Below are 17505 nucleotides of genomic sequence, written 5' to 3' on the forward strand. Positions count from 1 at the left end.
TTTGGTACTTTTCTTATGTACTTGTCATTTTTTCTTTATAATATTGTTTTGAAAAACGCTAATACTTACAATAAAAAAAAATCTTTCCCTAACTTTTCCAAATATACTATTCAGTTTAGTGTAATGTTTAATAAAATTGTTAACTGTTAATAATAATAATAATAATACTAATAATATTTTATTAAACTTTATGTAAATTCAAAAGATAAAAAGATGATGGTTGAATCAATATTAATAGTTTAATATAAATTGAAAAAATGATGATAAAATTCGAAAATTTTAAAAATTCAAATTTAAAACCAACAACCATCGGTGAAAATTAAAGAAATGAAGATATATTCCATAATTTAAATTAAAAAAACTACTCTACATTCAAAATTGTTTTTCATAATTGTTTAATATATTTTAGAAAAAATAAAAATGACGCAATACACATAATATAATAATAAAATTAAATACAAATATAATAATAAAAAAAAATTGATAATAATTAAAGAAGGAAATCCTCTTTATATAGATATAGATTATTTGTTTTAATAATAAATTTTCATAAAAATTTTAGGCGCATTAACATAGTAATAAACTCAGAATTTGATTTTTTTTCATCAATTTTTTTTAAATATAATCATTACTATTATATAAGAAAAATATATTTTTTAACCACCTGTAGTGTCTTTTTTTTTAAATTAACAATTTTACACTTAAGACTGTATTTTTTAAGTATTTCTATATATAATTGTTTAACTTTTCCATCAAATAATATGTTTACATTATTTTTTTTCACTTAAAATAATATAAATATTTTAAATTTATTTTATACCATTATATAAAAAGAGATATGTTTTCTTAAGCACACCTTTAATATTATCTTTTCCTTTGACAATTTTATACTTTACTAAAAGGATGCTTTTTTGGTTTTTTTTTTTTTTTCTAGAATTCTATAACTTTCTCATTTAAAATAATATAAAAATTCATTGCGAGCCTACACTGTTGCCGTGCACCTCCAAGCAGGAGATCCGAACGCGGAACCAAACCGTTAGTTTCAGAGCCGAACAAAAGGAACCACCAACAAGCCAAACACAAACCCCAGAAAGAGGAAGAGAAGGAGAAAGAGAAAGCGAAAGACTTTTCCACAACGCAGAGAACCCCACTTTTGATCACACACAGAGATGAACAGTGATTCAGTGGGAAGTGAAGGGTACTCTCTGCTGAAGGATTTGAGACTAGAAATTGAAGCAAAGGACGCAACTTTCTCTCTCTGCTTTTGGCTTTATTTCACCAGTTTTTCTACATTCCCCGTTACCATTATTCAACAGGTCAAGCATTTTTCCTTCTCTGCCTTTCACATTGTTGCTTTTTTCCTTTTTTCTGGGTTTTGTGTGTTAGTGGGGTATTGAGTTTTTTTCTGAATCTTCTTGATCAACCGTTTTCACGGTAGTGTTGTTTGAGGTTCATATATCGTGGGCTTCAACATTCTGTTTTCCGTGTTCTGTATAATTGGGTACTCTCGTTTGAGAAACTTGTGAGTTCTGAAGTTGGTTCTGTGTTTTCATTGCACATTAGATTTGTTTTGGTTTTGATACTTGATGGACTACTAAACGTGTGGCTCTCATGGCTCACTTTGGTGGTTTAGGTTTTATAAGGGGTTTTCATTTGTGCTATCTAGTCTGAAATCTGCTTTCAATTTGTAAATTTGTTACCTCTTGTTTTGCTAAACCTTTTTGCGTTAATTCAAAGTTGGAGTTTTGATGGGATTAACCCAGTTTTTGCAGAATGTTTTGTTGGTTTACTTCGTACTCAAATCATAATTAGTAAATTGGGGATTTAGAATTTAGAATAGACCTATTCAGTTGTGTATGGCTAAATATATGATGCTCTCATTATATGAATAATGCCTGCTTGCTTTAGAGTTGGATAAAATTGATTTTGATTGAACTTATTTCGAACTGTTTGTTGGATGAAATTAGAGCCGTTCTCATTTTAGTCATAAATTTACATCAGAACATGTGTCTCTTTAGAAGGTGTGAGAATTGATTTTTCATTGCGCAAATGAATAGGGCCAGCAATGGTAAAACATCTCCAATCCACCATTTGAGCCTGTGCCATCTCTCTAGTGCAAGGTTTAATGTTTTGATATTTGATCATACAATTTTAACTGTTTAGCATTGCGGCTTGCTTAGTGATATTGGAGGGGATAATTGTTTTGTTTAATATGTTGTTCTGCTGTCTTGATGTTTAAGGTTGAAAATTTTCACATGCTAGTTACTTCCAGCAGTAATTATTTGTCATTTTCTTACCTTTTGGGGGAATAATACTTAATTTTTTTAATCATTGAATGGACAGAAATATAAATTAATTTGCTTTGCAGGTTTACTCTGATATCTCGGAAAGTGCTCCATTTCTTGTTATTGATGATAATAAGAGAATCCATTTGTTACCACTTCTTCTCTTACACGAAGAAGCTCCTGATACTGGCAATATAAATTCCTGGGCAGAAGTTCCACATGCAACTGTTGATTTTAAGTTCCCTTTGGAAAAATGGGTTCATGTTGAATGTCAGGTATCTTATATAACTATTTGAGAATTACCTTTTGTAAACTACTTTAATGTTTCTTTGTTGATGGCTTTCACTGAGATGGCATCTTACTATGCTCCTAAAAATGACTTATGTTTAAGGCACTGACCCTAATGTGTGTATTCTTCTGTATGGCATCAATTTTTTTTATTTTTAGTTTTTCTTGCTGGAATATAACTGTGGTAATAATAGAATGGAACAGAAAAACAAATTCTTTCTGGTAAGAAAGAACTTGTGTGGCAAACCATAGAGCGCTTTTCTTGCTGCTACTAGTAGAGTCCATTCCTTTCCTTTATATTTTTTAACTTTATTTAATTGAAATATCAGATGGCTACCTTCTTGTGCAGGTTTTTCCAGATTATATCCAGCTTCGGATTAATGGAGAGATTATAGGAGAAAAGTCTTTGTGTTCCTTGTTAAATGAGAAATCTGGTTCAAGTGATTTGAAGAAACTGACGTTGGCAAATGTTGGTGGAGATGGAAATAGTGTACAGGGTTATGTGCACAAGTTTGAAATATTTCCTAATATTTCCTCTACTAAGGATTACCATTTAAAGGTATTCCATGCTCATAATTTTTCAAGTACATGGTAGATTAACATTTCTTTGTGCATCTTTGTTTATAAGAATCAACAAAGATTTTATTAGTTTCTTTGTTGACATTTGACAACTCTGTATCACTGAATGCCAGGACCCGCCTTTGAAGTTATCAATTGATGAATCATCTGTCTCTGAGATTGAAGAAGAAAGTGATGGTGTTTGGGCTGTTGTTGGTGGCAAGGTATGAAAGATGTTTGATAAAGGATACCCTGTTAATCTTATTGTATGTGTTCATCTTTATTGTCACAAGTTATAAAGAGAAAAGTCCAAACTAAGCCCTGCATTTTCTATTGGAGTTTAATTTTGGATATATGTGATGTGATGCAAGTTATATTTAACATTTTAAATGTTCTTGTAAACCAACCATATATATGCAAGTTTGCAAGTGTTAAAGAGTTAAGTCAAACTTCTCTCTTACCATGAAAATAAATATGAACAATCAAAATAGATGATAGAGAGGTGAAGCAACTGCTATGTTTGTAGTATTTGCAGATATACTATTTCTACTTCTGAAATGTTACTATTAATGCTCACTCTTTTCTTTCCAATGCTCATACTTTTGACAAATGCACAAATTAGTTCCAGTGTTAAAATTTTCCTGTAGGTTGAAAATTTAATCTCAAATTCATTTGCATAATTTTGGCACAGGCATCTTGTCGTAGGAACTTCTCTTTGGATGTTGTTCTATCAGATGCTTTTGGACAGCCTGTAGATAAGGATAATGAGGTTTACAATCCTGGCTTTTATTCTGGGCAAGTTAATGCTCTCTGGAAAAAGGTGCTTGAATTTGTAATATTCACATTATCATTGTTGATTGTAGCAGGTTTTTGCTTCACTTTTGTATGCTGATACCAGAGCACCAGTGGAGAATACAACTGATGATGAAGCACCCCTTTTAGCTAGTTATGATGGAATTGAATTTTCTTCTTGTGAAAGACCAAGTAAGCTTTTGCTGGGTCGTGCTTCATTTAAGCTCAAAATATCTCAGGTGAAGATGCCAACAACGAATGTTTGCTTATGCTATCTTCTCTAACTTAAAGTTTTTCTACTGCTACTTGATAACTCCTTCAAAATTTTTAGTCGGAAGGTAACAGGATGGCCTATGTTAAGAGCCATGCAAAACAATTCATACTTTTATATCATTATTGTTAGAATAACTCAAGTTGAGAAAAATACAAAAGGAATAAAGAATGAATTTGTGTGAATTTCCCTCTCTTAGGATCTCACATTTATAATACTTGAGAAAAATAAAAAAGAATAAAGGATGATTTTGAGAGTGAATTTCCCTCTCTTAGGATCTCATATTTATAATAACTTTGGAGATTTCAGATACAATGTATGAGAGGGAAGAGAAGAGCAAAGGAAAGGTCATATCTACAAATTAGGTACTACACAAAGCACACATCAGCTTTTCAATAAATTCTATTTAAGATAATTTATTCTAACACTCCCCCTCAAGCTAGAGCATAAAAATTGTATGTGCCATGTTTGGAACAAATGAATTCATCTGAGGTCCTCTCAGGGATTTTATTAATACATCTGCAAGTTGGTCATTTGATTCGACAACTCAGTGAATATTTCTGTGTATTTAGTCATCTCATGAAACACTAGATTAGAAGCAATGTAGCTTGGTTATCACAATACATCTTCATTTACTTAATCTCACAAATCTAATTCTTGGAAGAACTGTTTTGCCCATAGAAGCTCACCAATGAGAGATGCCATTGCCCTATATCAGCTTCAGCAGTTGATCGGGCAACAACATTTTGTTTCTTGCTTTTCCAAAACAACATTTTGTTTCTTGCTTTTCCAAGAGATAATATTTCCTGGAAAAAACAATATCCTATAGTAAAGCATTTGTCCATTTACCAGCCCAATCAGCATCACAATATCCAAAGATTTGGTTGTTCCTTTCATCTTCATAAAGTAGTAGTCCTTGTCCTAGAGCCTTTTTGAGATACCATAGTATACAGATGACAACATTCCAATGATCAATACAAGGATTTTGCATGAATTGACTTCTCCCTACATGAATTTCTGATTTGGATCCATAGGACAAACCGACTAATTTACAATCAACCATGCGTTTTTTAGTATTTCAAGAGCATATTTTATTTGAAAGATTACTTTTCCTTCCTTTGATTGGCTACTTCCATGCACAAAAAATATTTGAGACTTCCTAGATCCTTGATTCGAAAATGATCGTATATCCTTTCATTGAGATGTTCTAGCAACATCATTCTCTATAATGACTATATCGTCAACATACACTATTAAGTACATAAATTTTCTAGGGGAGGGGTGACAATAGAAAACAAAATTATGTGCCTCACTATATTTCAGCCCAAAGGATTGAACAATGTGGTTGAACTTTCCAAACCAAGCACGTGGAGATTGCTTGAGACCATAGAGAGAGTTGTGCAACTTACAAACCAAAGCGGACTCTCCCTGAGCAACAAATTCAGGAGGTTGCTCCATGCAGACTTCCTCTTCTAGATTGTCATGGAAAAACACATTTTTAAGTGACCTTCGCCATGGGTCAATTGATGCAACCTACAACAATTTCTCTCTCAACAATTTTCCCACCGGAATCAAACTCATGACCTTAGCTCTATTACCAATTGTTGGATCCAACGCTAATCACTATACCAAAAGCTATAGCTAATAGTCACAGCGCAACCCTTTCTACTTGAGATTGTATTGTGTCATGATTCAATTGTGACTTGACCCACCTGACCTATGCCACATGACAATTGATGCACTCTACAAGATTAAGTTGTAGACATTCCATGATAAAAGAGAGAATCAGGGACAAATAATAGGCTGGAACTATGAATCTAAATGACACATTGCAACTAGTTTATATGGTGATTTTGTAATAATTAGAGGATATTTAGTTTCTTCTAATGTTAGATATTAAATCATATCAAATCTCTTAAGTAGAATTTAAGTCTAATTCAATTTCACAAAATCGGCTTAGTAAGGTGAGGTTTGCACCTACATATTATAATTTGGTCATTTCTCAAGACGATGTGAGATCTTCAACACACCCCCTCACACCAAAGACTGAACATCTTGAGCATGAGACAAAATATTTGTGAGCAGTTCGATAGCGATCTGATAGCAGGTGACACGATAAGTCTAACAAATCTTGCTAGGATAGACTTGGATACCATATTAAGAAATGGACTTAAGTAAGAAGATATCACGGTCATAAAGGCATACATCATTGAAACAACGGTGGGGAGAACCTCAACACCCGACTGAAGATATTCCACATTATGCATAGACTGAAGTTTAACTCAATGGTCCACTAGTTTGTCTGGAGCTAAACATTAGCCTATACCTAACATTGAATATATCCAACCAGGCACTGAGATTCTCCCTAGTTGTTTCAGTGATGCATGCGTGCCTCTATGACTACTGCATCTTCTAGCTTAAAGTCTACTTCCTAATATGATATCAAAGTCTATCCTAATAAGATTGTTGGACCTATCGTGCCACCTGCAATGGGGTTTCTATTGGATCATCCACAAATATCTAGTCCCGCACTCGAGATGTCCATTCATTGGTGTTAGGACATCTTGAGCGTGGGACTAGGGGGGAATCCGATAGCTAATGACACAAGGCTCAACACCTTGCGAGGATAGACTTTTGATAGCTATGATATTTAAGCCATCCTCACAAAAGTGTCTTAGTAAGGTGACATTTGCACCCACCTATATATTATAACTTGGATATTTCTCTAGATGATGTGGGATCTCCAACAAAATCAATCAATAGTACTTGTATCCAATGTTATCACTTTTCCAACTTTTAACTAATAAAACCCTAAAACTCTAATTATTCAAATAAAATTTGAATATGTTGTGGCTGCATGAACTGTTAAACGTAATTAAGAGTTCAAAACCTACTTAAAATTAGTTTTTTTTTGCCCTATTTTTGGCCCAATTAAAACATTATACCTATTGCAATCCACATCACATTTTTTTTATCTCTGCCACAACACCTTCCACCATAACCCGTTATGATTTCCATTATAACTTTATAAAGGATTTATGGGGTCTCCGATATGATTTGTTATCCGATATCGATAACACTGCTTGTATTACACATCTAATGCATGGGTCATTTTGTTTGTTTCAATGGCTTGTGCAACACAATGAGGCACAATTCTTAAGGTGAACCAATGAAACTATGATCTCATATTTTTGCTTTGCCTAGGTCTTTTATGTCAATAATTTTATGGTTTTCTCTTTGTGATATTGTTTTCCTTGAAAATTTAGAAAAACACTAGATCTTGTAATAAGTATAATATGATGATATAAAATTATTATATTTATCCATATCAATGTTGCTCGTTGGTCATTTTGGAAGTTGTACATGGTGTCATGCTCTCCTTAAAACCAAAGATGATAATATGTTAATTTTATTGACATGGGGTTGTCCTTGTATTTATCAGCAATTTCGGATCATAACATATAAGCATGTTTCATTACGAATTCATAGTGTAGTATGCTTGAATTAACTCTGCTCCCAATCTGATATTTATGCACTTGTAATTTCAATCCAATATTCCTTGGCACCATGTAACTATTCTCCCATTTGCCAGCTTTCATCCAAGTGTGATAACAGGTTCTTCCTCATCAGATTTTGTGTCCCAAAATTAGGAAATTATCCTTTTCTTGAGACATACTCCCATCCAATTCGATGCATCTCCAAAAGCCGTAACACAAGATTGTCCACTCTGGTGTGGAAGAGGTCAACTGCTCATAATTGCTCTAGTGTATCTCAATCTTCAGCTTTGGATGATGGGTCCTTGGAACTTCAGCATTCAGGTCATGACGCACAAGCCAATCCACTAATGAAGCGGTTTAGATTTGGTCAAGACAAGATATCTGTATCAGTGAAGACTGACCCCACCACCTTAGAACAACCTGACGAAGAATGTAACTCTCATGTCCAGACTGCTAACCAGGTGTTTTATTTTTCAATATTATTTGCTATATACATGGATGCTCTGTTGAATAAACTTTAAATGTTAGTTTGTGTGTTTTAAAATTAGAAGTTACTAGAATATTATAGAATGAAGGTTTGGATAGTTGAAAGGTCAAAAGTTGTAAGTGGGTTTTTAATTATGTTGTTAGTGGGTTTTTAAGGTCATAATGTAGATCTTTCTAGAAGAGCTTCCTAAAGCCTATAAAAAGGATGCTCTCTCATTTGTAAGATGCACCACAGAAAGAAATACAATAGAGAGAATTACAAAGAAGAGTGTTTCTTTTAGAGAGAATTTAAGTGTGAGTGAGTGTCTGTTTTTTTACAATTTGGTATCAAGAGCCAATGGCGAATGTGACGGGTCAAATACCGCTACCACGGTTAACGAAGGCGACCAGATATGACAACTGGAGCATTCAAATGAAAGCTCTTCTCGGTTCTCAGGATTCATGGGAGGTGGTCGAAGAAGGTTTTGAAGAACCAACAAATACCACGGGTTATACGGCAGCTCAAACCAAGGCATTGAAAGAGATGCGATCGAAAGATAAGGCAACTTTGTACATGTTGTATAGAGCTGTTGATGAGGCAATTTTTGAGAAGATTGCTGGTGCGTCCACTTCAAAGGAAGCATGGGACATATTGGAGAAGGTGTTCAAAGGAGCTGACCGAGTTAAGCAAGTGCGTCTACAAACTCTGCGTGGCGAGTTGGAGAACATGAAGATGATGGAGTCAGAAAGTGTATCTGACTACATCACGCGTGTACAGGCTGTGGTGAATCAACTCAACCGAAACGGTGATACTCTGACCGATGCACGAGTTGTGGAGAAGATTTTGAGAACATTAACAGACAATTTTGAGAGTATTGTGCGCGCGATAGAACAGTCAAAGGACCTTGCGACACTCACAGTCGACGAGCTCGCCGGTTCTCTCGAGGCACACGAGCAACGGAAGAAGAAGAAGAAGGAAGAAACACTCGAGCAAACACTTCAAACCAAGGCGTCAATCAAAGACGAAAAGGTACTCTATTATCAAAATTCTCAATATAGAGGGCGTGGTCGTGGAAGTCGTGGAAACGGTCGTGGTGGAAAAGGCAGCAACCATGAAGGGTACTATAAGGAGAAGGAACAGTCGAGCCAACCAAATTGGCGTGGAAGAGGACGTGGTAGAGGAAGAGGCGGCCGATCGAATTATTCCAACATCGAGTGCTACAAATGTCACAAATATGGTCACTATGCGAAGGATTGTAACTCTGACAAATGTTACAATTGTGGTAAAGTGGGGCATTTTGCAAAAGATTGTCGTGCTGATATAAAGATAGAAGAAACAACCAACCTAGCCTTGGAAGTCGAAACGAATGAAGGTGTTCTCTTGATGGCTCAAGATGAAGTCAACATTAACAATGACACTTTGTGGTACCTCGACTCAGGAGCAAGCAACCATATGTGCGGTCACGAGTACCTATTCAAAGATATGCAAAAGATTGAAGATGGTCATGTTTCATTTGGAGATGCATCAAAGGTGGAGGTCAAAGGGCGAGGTACGGTTTGCTACTTACAAAAGGATGGCTTAATTGGGTCACTCCAAGATGTTTATTACGTACCAGACCTCAAGACCAATATTTTGAGTATGGGACAACTCACGGAGAAAGGTTACTCGATATTTTTGAAAGATCGGCTACTACACTTGAAGGACAAGAAAGGGCGTTTGGTTGCTCGAATCGAGATGGCAAGAAATCGGATGTACAAGCTGAATTTGAGAAGCATACGAGAAAAATGTTTGCAAGTCAACATAGAAGATAAGGCATCATTGTGGCATCTCCGTTTTGGTCACCTACATCATGGTGGACTAAAAGAGTTAGCGAAGAAGAATATGGTGCACGGGCTACCCAACATGGACTACGAGGGAAAATTTTGTGAAGAATGTGTGCTCAGCAAGCATGTGAGAACCTCGTTTCCAAAGAAGGCTCAATATTGGGCTAAGCAACCTCTCGAATTGATTCATACCGACATATGTGGACCAATTACTCCAGAGTCCTTCAGCGGTAAAAGGTATTTCATTACCTTCATTGATGATTTCTCACGGAAAACTTGGGTTTACTTTCTGAAAGAAAAATCCGAGGCATTTGAGGTGTTCAAAAAGTTCAAGGTGATGATGGAGAGGACAACTGATAAACAGATCAAAGTTGTACGATCTGATAGAGGTGGCGAGTATACTTCAACGGCTTTCATGGAGTATTGCGAGGAGCAAGGCATAAGGCGATTTCTAACTGCACCATACACTCCTCAACAAAATGGTGTGGCCGAGAGGAAGAATCGGACCATTCTCGACATGGTTCGATCAATGCTTAAGAGCAAAAAGATGCCAAAGGAATTGTGGGCGGAAGCTGTGCAATGCGCCATCTATGTGCAAAATCGATGTCCACATGTGAAGTTAGATGATCAAACACCACAAGAGGCATGGAGCGGACAAAAGCCAACAGTTTCTCATCTCAAAGTGTTTGGTAGTGTGGCTTATGCACATGTACCAGATCAACGAAGAACGAAGCTCGAAGACAAAAGCAAAAGGTATGTTTTTATTGGGTATGATGAGAAGACAAAAGGGTACAAGCTACTTGATCCAATAAGCAAGAAGGTGACGGTGAGTCGTGATGTGCAAATAAATGAAGCAAGCGAGTGGGATTGGAACAATTCTTCAGAGGTTATGATTGAAGTTGGAGAATCATCACCGACAAGTATAAATTCCGAAACAACCGATGATGAAGATGAACCACGACAACCTAAAATTCGAAGTTTGCATGATTTGTATGATTCGACAAATGAGGTACACCTAGTATGTCTTTTGGCAGATGCTGAAAATATCAGCTTTGAAGAGGCGGTGCGAGACAAGAAGTGGCAAATTGCCATGGATGAGGAGATTAAAGCGATTGATCGCAACAACACATGGGAGCTAACAGAATTTCTAGAGGGAAGTCAGCCCATTGGTGTGAAGTGGATATTCAAGAAAAAGATGAATGCTCAAGGCGAGATAGAGAGGTACAAGGCGCGACTCGTTGCGAAGGGATACAAACAAAAGGAGGGAATAGACTACGATGAGGTGTTTGCTCCCGTTGTAAGAATGGAGACAATTCGATTGCTCATTTCCCAAGCGGCTCAATTTAAATGGCCGATATTTCAAATGGATGTCAAGTCGGCATTCTTGAATGGTGTGCTTGAAGAAGAAGTCTACATCGAACAACCACCTGGGTACATGAAAATCGAAGAGGAGAAGAAGGTGCTAAAATTGAAGAAGGCACTTTACGGGTTGAAGCAAGCACCGCGGGCATGGAATACTCGTATCGATACATACTTCAAGGAGAACGGGTTCAAGCAATGTCCTTACGAGCATGCTCTTTACGCAAAGAACAATGGAGGTAACATGATATTTGTTGCTCTTTATGTTGATGATCTCATTTTTATGGGTAATAATAGTGAGATGATAGAAGAGTTTAAGGGCACAATAAGACGGGAATTTGAGATGACAGATTTGGGATTGATGAAGTTTTTCCTTGGCTTGGAGGTTAGACAAAAAGAAACGGGTATTTTTGTATCACAGGAGACATATGCAAAAGAGATTTTGAAGAAGTACAAGATGGAAAATTGCAACCCAGTATCAATACCAATGGAACCAGGTGCAAAACTCTCAAAGTTCGATGGAGGAGAACGTGTCGATGCAAGTAGATACCGGATTTTGGTAGGAAGCCTTCGTTATCTCACATGCACGAGGCCAGATCTTTCATTAAGTGTCGGCATCATAAGTCGATTCATGGAGGAACCAGTTTACTCACATTGGAAGGCGTTGAAGCGAGTCCTATGGTACATCTAAGGTACTGTATCACTTGGATTGTTCTACTCAAAAGCAAAAGATTACAAGTTGGTGGGTTACTCTGACAGTGATTGGTGTGGAGACATAGATGATCGGAAAAGTACATCGGGATATGTATTCTTTATGGGCAACACAACATTTTCTTGGCTTTCAAAGAAGCAACCGATCGTGACGCTATCAACGTGTGAAGCTGAATATGTGGCAGCATCTTGGTGTGTATGTCATGCGATATGGCTGAGAAACTTGTTGAGTAAGATGGAGCTAAAGCAACTAGATGCAACTGTGATTCAAGTTGACAACAAATCAGCAATTGAGTTGGCAAAGAACCCAGTGAACCATGAAAGAAGCAAACACATTGATGTTCGTTTTCACTTTATTCGTGATCATGTGAAGAAAGGAAGTGTGGAATTGGTGCATGTGGCAAGTCAAGATCAAGTTGCTGATATCTTCACAAAACCGCTACCGAAAGTTTTTTTTGACAAATACAAGAAGATGATTGGCATGATGGATAGTAGAAACATTTAAGTTTGTGGGGGAGTTTTGTTGAATAAACTTTAAATGTTAGTTTGTGTGTTTTAAAATTAGAAGTTACTAGAATATTATAGAATGAAGGTTTGGATAGGTGAAAGGTCAAAAGTTGTAAGTGGGTTTTTAATTATGTTGTTAGTGGGATTTTAAGGTCATAATGTAGATCTTTCTAGAAGAGCTTCCTAAAGCCTATAAAAAGGATGCTCTCTCATTTGTAAGATGCACCACAGAAAGAAATACAATAGAGAGAATTACAAAGAAGAGTGTTTCTTTTAGAGAGAATTTAAGTGTGAGTGAGTGTCTGTTTTTTTACATGCTCTACCTAGTAGGTTTACTACTGACACCAGAGGCTGAAGTAATCATCATTGAAAAAATTAGTTTTAGTGTACATGATTGGACTTCTTAGATTGGTTTTTTTAATTTTCTCCATTATCCCCCCTCGTGTGAATACCAAAGTATTGAAAAGAACAGACCAATTCAAACCTGCTAAGATTTATTAGTCCAAGAGAGTAAGAGGCAGTGAAAGTCATAGCCTTGAGCAATAGGTCTAGTATTCTTTTATATTGTATCAAGCAGTTGGCTATCTTTACCGCTTAAAAATTAAGGAAAATGCCTTGGAATGGTTTTTATTTATATCCAGCATTGAATATATAGGCCAATTTGATATTGTCAGCTAGATAATGTTGTAATCTAATACTTCAGATTTTAACGATACTGGTCTAACCTGGACTTAAGTGTAGACAAGACCAATTTGTCAACCTTTGCAGATGTTTCCTTAAATTATTTTCTTAAAGATTCTTGTTCTTAAGTAGGCCCTCTTTGCTCTCATTTTCTTTTAACTAGCTCTGCAAACTTATTGTCACTAGGTAGAGAATGAATTTCCAAGAAGCTCCGATGGAAAGCCTGCAAACGTCAATGAAGCATATGATTCTCCATCTGATTCAGAGAGTATAGGGGAGGGAAATTCACCTTTAAATAGTATGGCAAGTAAAAGATATCCAATATCTGATATGACCATTTTCAAATACAGCCTTGCGAGCTTGGCTGAGAGATCTCTCATACTTAAGGAAATTGCCACCTCTGCTTCTGACAAAGAAATTTTAGAATTGGCTAATCATGTGTCACACTATTCAGGATGTTCGCATCACGGGTGAGTGGTTTTTCTAGCAGCAATTATATTACTGCATTAGTGCCCCCATTAAGGATGGTTAATGGGTGTAATTGCTTGTAAATATAAAAATTGTACCAAGAATCTAAGATATTTATGGGTAATTATTTTTCAAATTTTATATCTTTATAAATTCTTAGCTTAAGCTGTTTTGTCCTTGTCAGTTTCAAACGTAATACTCGCTTCTGGTATTCATCTTTTCATGTTTGACTACCGGTACTGCATATGATAGCAGTCAACAACCAACTATTTTAATGCTTAACGGTTCATGAATGACTTTATTATGAGTGGGGGTAACTCTCTGTATGAGTTAGATTTTGGTATTGAGTTAGGCTTAAACCAAAAGTTCAAGACAACCTAGCATACAACCGTTGGAAAGAGCCTTTCAGCTTTAAGTGTGGACAATGCAAAGACCCACTTTTTCCATGTGCTTAAATATATATGTAAGAGTGGAGAGTGAAGAGGGGAGAGACAGCAAGGATCAAACTCTTCTTGACCAGTTAATTAGAGTCTGTTATATACCATGTCAATGATCAAGTATCCTGAGAGCTTAAACAGGCAAAGGCTCGTGAATGGCTTTGTTACATTCTCAAAACAATAGTTATAACATCTATAGCAACTTGACATCTGGAACTATTGCTTGGTTTCAGTTGATTAAAAGATTTAACGCAATAAACTCTAAATGCAAGTTCAATGTTATGGCAAATACATTTTATTCTTGTTCCTAGATTGTATCCTAATTATTTGATTCTCAAAGAAATGTGTGTTAGTTTCTTAAAGGTTTTGTTTTAGTATAATTTATTTCATCTCCTGCAATCACCTAGAACGTTTTCTCCCTTTTAACTACTGGCTCTGTTTCTATATCAGAAACCAAATATTAATTGCCAAGAAATTGATAAAAGATGGAACTAATCTATGGAAGGTGATGTCACCAAACAATCATCACATTCCTTGGGAGAATGCAGTGTATGAGATTCAAGAGCAATTCATGAAGATTGCTTGTTGCGGTTCAAGGTCTCTCTCACCTCAGGTTTATATCTTTTACTTATTGGAGGAAAGTTACTGTTATGTTTTATGTAAGTTACTAAATGTCGGAAATCATTTGGACATCTGGAGAATTGTGTAGTTATCATTACAATGCAAATGCACATATAAAAATGCCCTAAATACAACATTTTGTGAGTCTTATGCATTCAAGCATTTATTGGAAAAATATTGCCTTGATGAGCTTAATTTCATCTAGTAAAGCATGGCCTTTCCTTTCAGGACTAAGTATCACCATTGAAGCCTGTTATTCTTACCACTATTAGAAATCTAAACAAAAATAATAGTAAATTGGAAGAAAAAAAATACTGTTATTAGTTGTCTGAGTTTTTGAAAGTATCAGAACCATAGAAAAATTGCTTGCGAAATATCATAGTTTTTTACATTTACTGTAGGACATAAATCTTCTGAGAAGGTTCACTGGATGTCAAGAGTACCTAACACAAGATAACTTCGAGAAGTTGTGGTGTTGGTTGTACCCTGTGGCATTTACAATATCAAGGGACTGGATAAATCCTATCTGGAATTCCACATCACCTAAGTGGATAGAAGGGTTCATAACCAAGGAGGAAGCAGAAGCTTCACTACAAGGTCCCACAGGATTTCAAGAACCTGGTACCTTTGTACTCCGATTTCCTACCTCACGAAGCTGGCCACACCCAGATGCAGGTAGCTTAGTTGTAACCTATGTTGGCAATGACTACAAACTTCACCACAGGCTACTTTCTTTGCATCAGATTTATGGGTAAGCTTTATTTATTTCTTCTTCATAGAATAGATTGCTGAATGTCAACTTTGTTTGTCATTTCTAAGACTTGAGCAAATTGATAATACTGAATAGGGAAGGGCTGGGGGTTGAGGCCATCTTGAATGCCATCCATTTATGAAGAAGTTGAAGATTTGACCTTAAGAATTATTAATATCCATGCGTTTCTGAAGAGTTCATAGACTGAGAAAAGTGAATGGGGCTTTAGCTTAAAATATGATGTTTCTGTTTACAACCTCAGACCAAATGATTAAATAATTGATAACATTCAACTTAATCACAAAACATGGGATGACAGGGATCAACACTTGGTCATACCATGTCTTGTATCAACTCTCTCAAAAGTTTTAAGCTATTTGGTTTTCTCATCTCCAAAAACATTAATGACTGCTATGTGATGAATCAACTAATTTAATACTTCGCTTGTCCAGTTGAGTATATCTAATTAGAATACATGTCATTGTTCTATATTTTTTCTTGGCCCACCTGTTGCTAATGAAAATTAACTCGCTCATGTACACACAAGATGTATCTAGTGAGAAATTTAATCAATGCGAGAGAAATGATAAGAGTAAATCGTGATTATTGCATTTTGTTGAACACTAAACAAAATTATGCTTATCACTTGATGATTTAGAAACTCTACATAGTTTATATCTTACTGTTCTTTATTTAATGATCAAATGAACTCATCTCTTTCTCAAAGTCAGCTTTCATAACAGCCTATGTAAATTCTCACAAGGACAGACACAAACACTTTCAATATATGCTATCCTTTAACTAAAACATCAATCACTTTTCTTGTAATTCTTATAGCTCTGGTGATAAACGAGTTGACATGAAACCGCTTCAAGATATGCTATTGGCAGAACCTGAGCTCTCTCGATTGGGAAGGTAATAATTACATAAAGCATTTTCTTATTGTTTCTTATACACTGAATGCTTAACAAATCTCAAATATTTACTGTATTTGATTAAACTGTTCAGGATAATAAGAAGTCATTAGGCAAACTATAACTGTTGCAGAATGTGCCTCAACATCCCAGTTAAAGTTGCTTTCAATTCAAGTCTGCCTTTGTTAGAAAGACTCAGAAAAGTAGATGGGACTAGTGGCCTGTGAACTATGATAGTATATTTTACAGTTTACTTGTATATTACGAAAAGTAAGATTTAGGCGTATTATTGTAAGGATTAGTGGATAATGATATTTTATATAAAAGATATCCCCATTCATTTGTATTCAATACCAATCAAAGCATCTCTTATGTTGTTGAGTTGGCTTCCATAGGAATCTCTCCCCATTGGTTTTGACCCCTGCAATAATATGCCAAATTATTGTGTCCTGCAGAGGTTACAACCATTTCGAACAATGTTTTACATGTTGAGGGATTAACTAATGTGAACCATGGGAGATATTGTGTACCCATTACTAACCAATTAGACTACTGAGATTTTTAAGTTCTTTGTCACATGAATATGTCTAACAATTTGTTTTCTAAAATAAATTAAAAGAAAAAGTTGATAAATACAATAATGACATGAGAATAAAAGCTCTTAGTTGAATATCACAAAATTGTTGTTTTATCCATTACAAAAGTTGAGTATGCAACAGTAACAAGTTAGTAAAGAATTTATATAATTTCAAGGTTTGTTAAAAAAAGTTGAGATTCATCAAAATAAATAGTGATTTTTACATATAAGAACACATTGGTCTCATTCTCTTCAATAAATCTTTGTTTAAGGACGAGGTACTAGCATTGAAAAGGATTATAGAAAAGAAGAATATATGTTGATAAAGGTAGTAATCATTAACTAATGGAAATTATGATTAATTTCAATTGTTTTGTTAGAATGACAAAAAAAAGTTATTGAATTTATTAAGGTGTGAAGACAAAGTGAAATTTGTCTTTTAAGTGGAGAGATTCTAGATTTGGTCATGCAAAACAAAATCCTTTAGTGAGAAAAAATA

General features: G+C 35.4%; 1 protein-coding gene across 6 annotated transcripts; it reads left to right on the forward strand.

Annotated features, from left to right (window-relative positions):
* The first annotated feature begins 984 nt into the window (after nucleotides 1-984).
* Nucleotides 985-16780, forward strand: LOC137820864 (SH2 domain-containing protein B). Of its 6 annotated transcripts, none has more exons than XM_068625166.2 (12): nucleotides 985-1316; nucleotides 2369-2560; nucleotides 2923-3132; nucleotides 3266-3355; nucleotides 3823-3900; nucleotides 3998-4162; nucleotides 7787-8152; nucleotides 13425-13708; nucleotides 14594-14756; nucleotides 15166-15515; nucleotides 16353-16430; nucleotides 16524-16780. In XM_068625166.2, exons 1-12 carry the CDS (start codon nucleotides 1170-1172, stop codon nucleotides 16540-16542), a joined length of 2142 nt encoding a protein of 713 aa, XP_068481267.2. In that variant the 5' UTR covers nucleotides 985-1169; the 3' UTR covers nucleotides 16543-16780. The 6 variants fall into 6 exon arrangements, 3 of the variants coding, with proteins under 3 accessions (XP_068481267.2, XP_068481259.2, XP_090153564.1); XR_016517461.1 differs by having other exon boundaries at nucleotides 996-1316; nucleotides 7787-8123; XR_016517459.1 differs by having other exon boundaries at nucleotides 998-1316; nucleotides 3995-4162; nucleotides 14594-14740.
* The last annotated feature ends 725 nt before the right edge of the window (nucleotides 16781-17505 follow it).

Source organism: Phaseolus vulgaris, chromosome 11, assembly GCF_051622355.1.
Source record: "Phaseolus vulgaris cultivar YP4 chromosome 11, ASM5162235v1, whole genome shotgun sequence".
Lineage (NCBI taxonomy): Eukaryota > Viridiplantae > Streptophyta > Magnoliopsida > Fabales > Fabaceae > Phaseolus > Phaseolus vulgaris.

Bases quoted from the DNA above. Each gene is read 5' to 3' on its own strand.
- LOC137820864 (XM_068625158.2), top strand. From the start codon at position 1,170: ATGAACAGTGATTCAGTGGGAAGTGAAGGGTACTCTCTGCTGAAGGAT. The intron at 3,133-3,265 runs GTATTCCATGCT...ACTGAATGCCAG, and splicing joins CTAAGGATTACCATTTAAAG to GACCCGCCTTTGAAGTTATC. The intron at 4,163-7,786 runs GTGAAGATGCCA...CCCATTTGCCAG, and splicing joins TTAAGCTCAAAATATCTCAG to CTTTCATCCAAGTGTGATAA.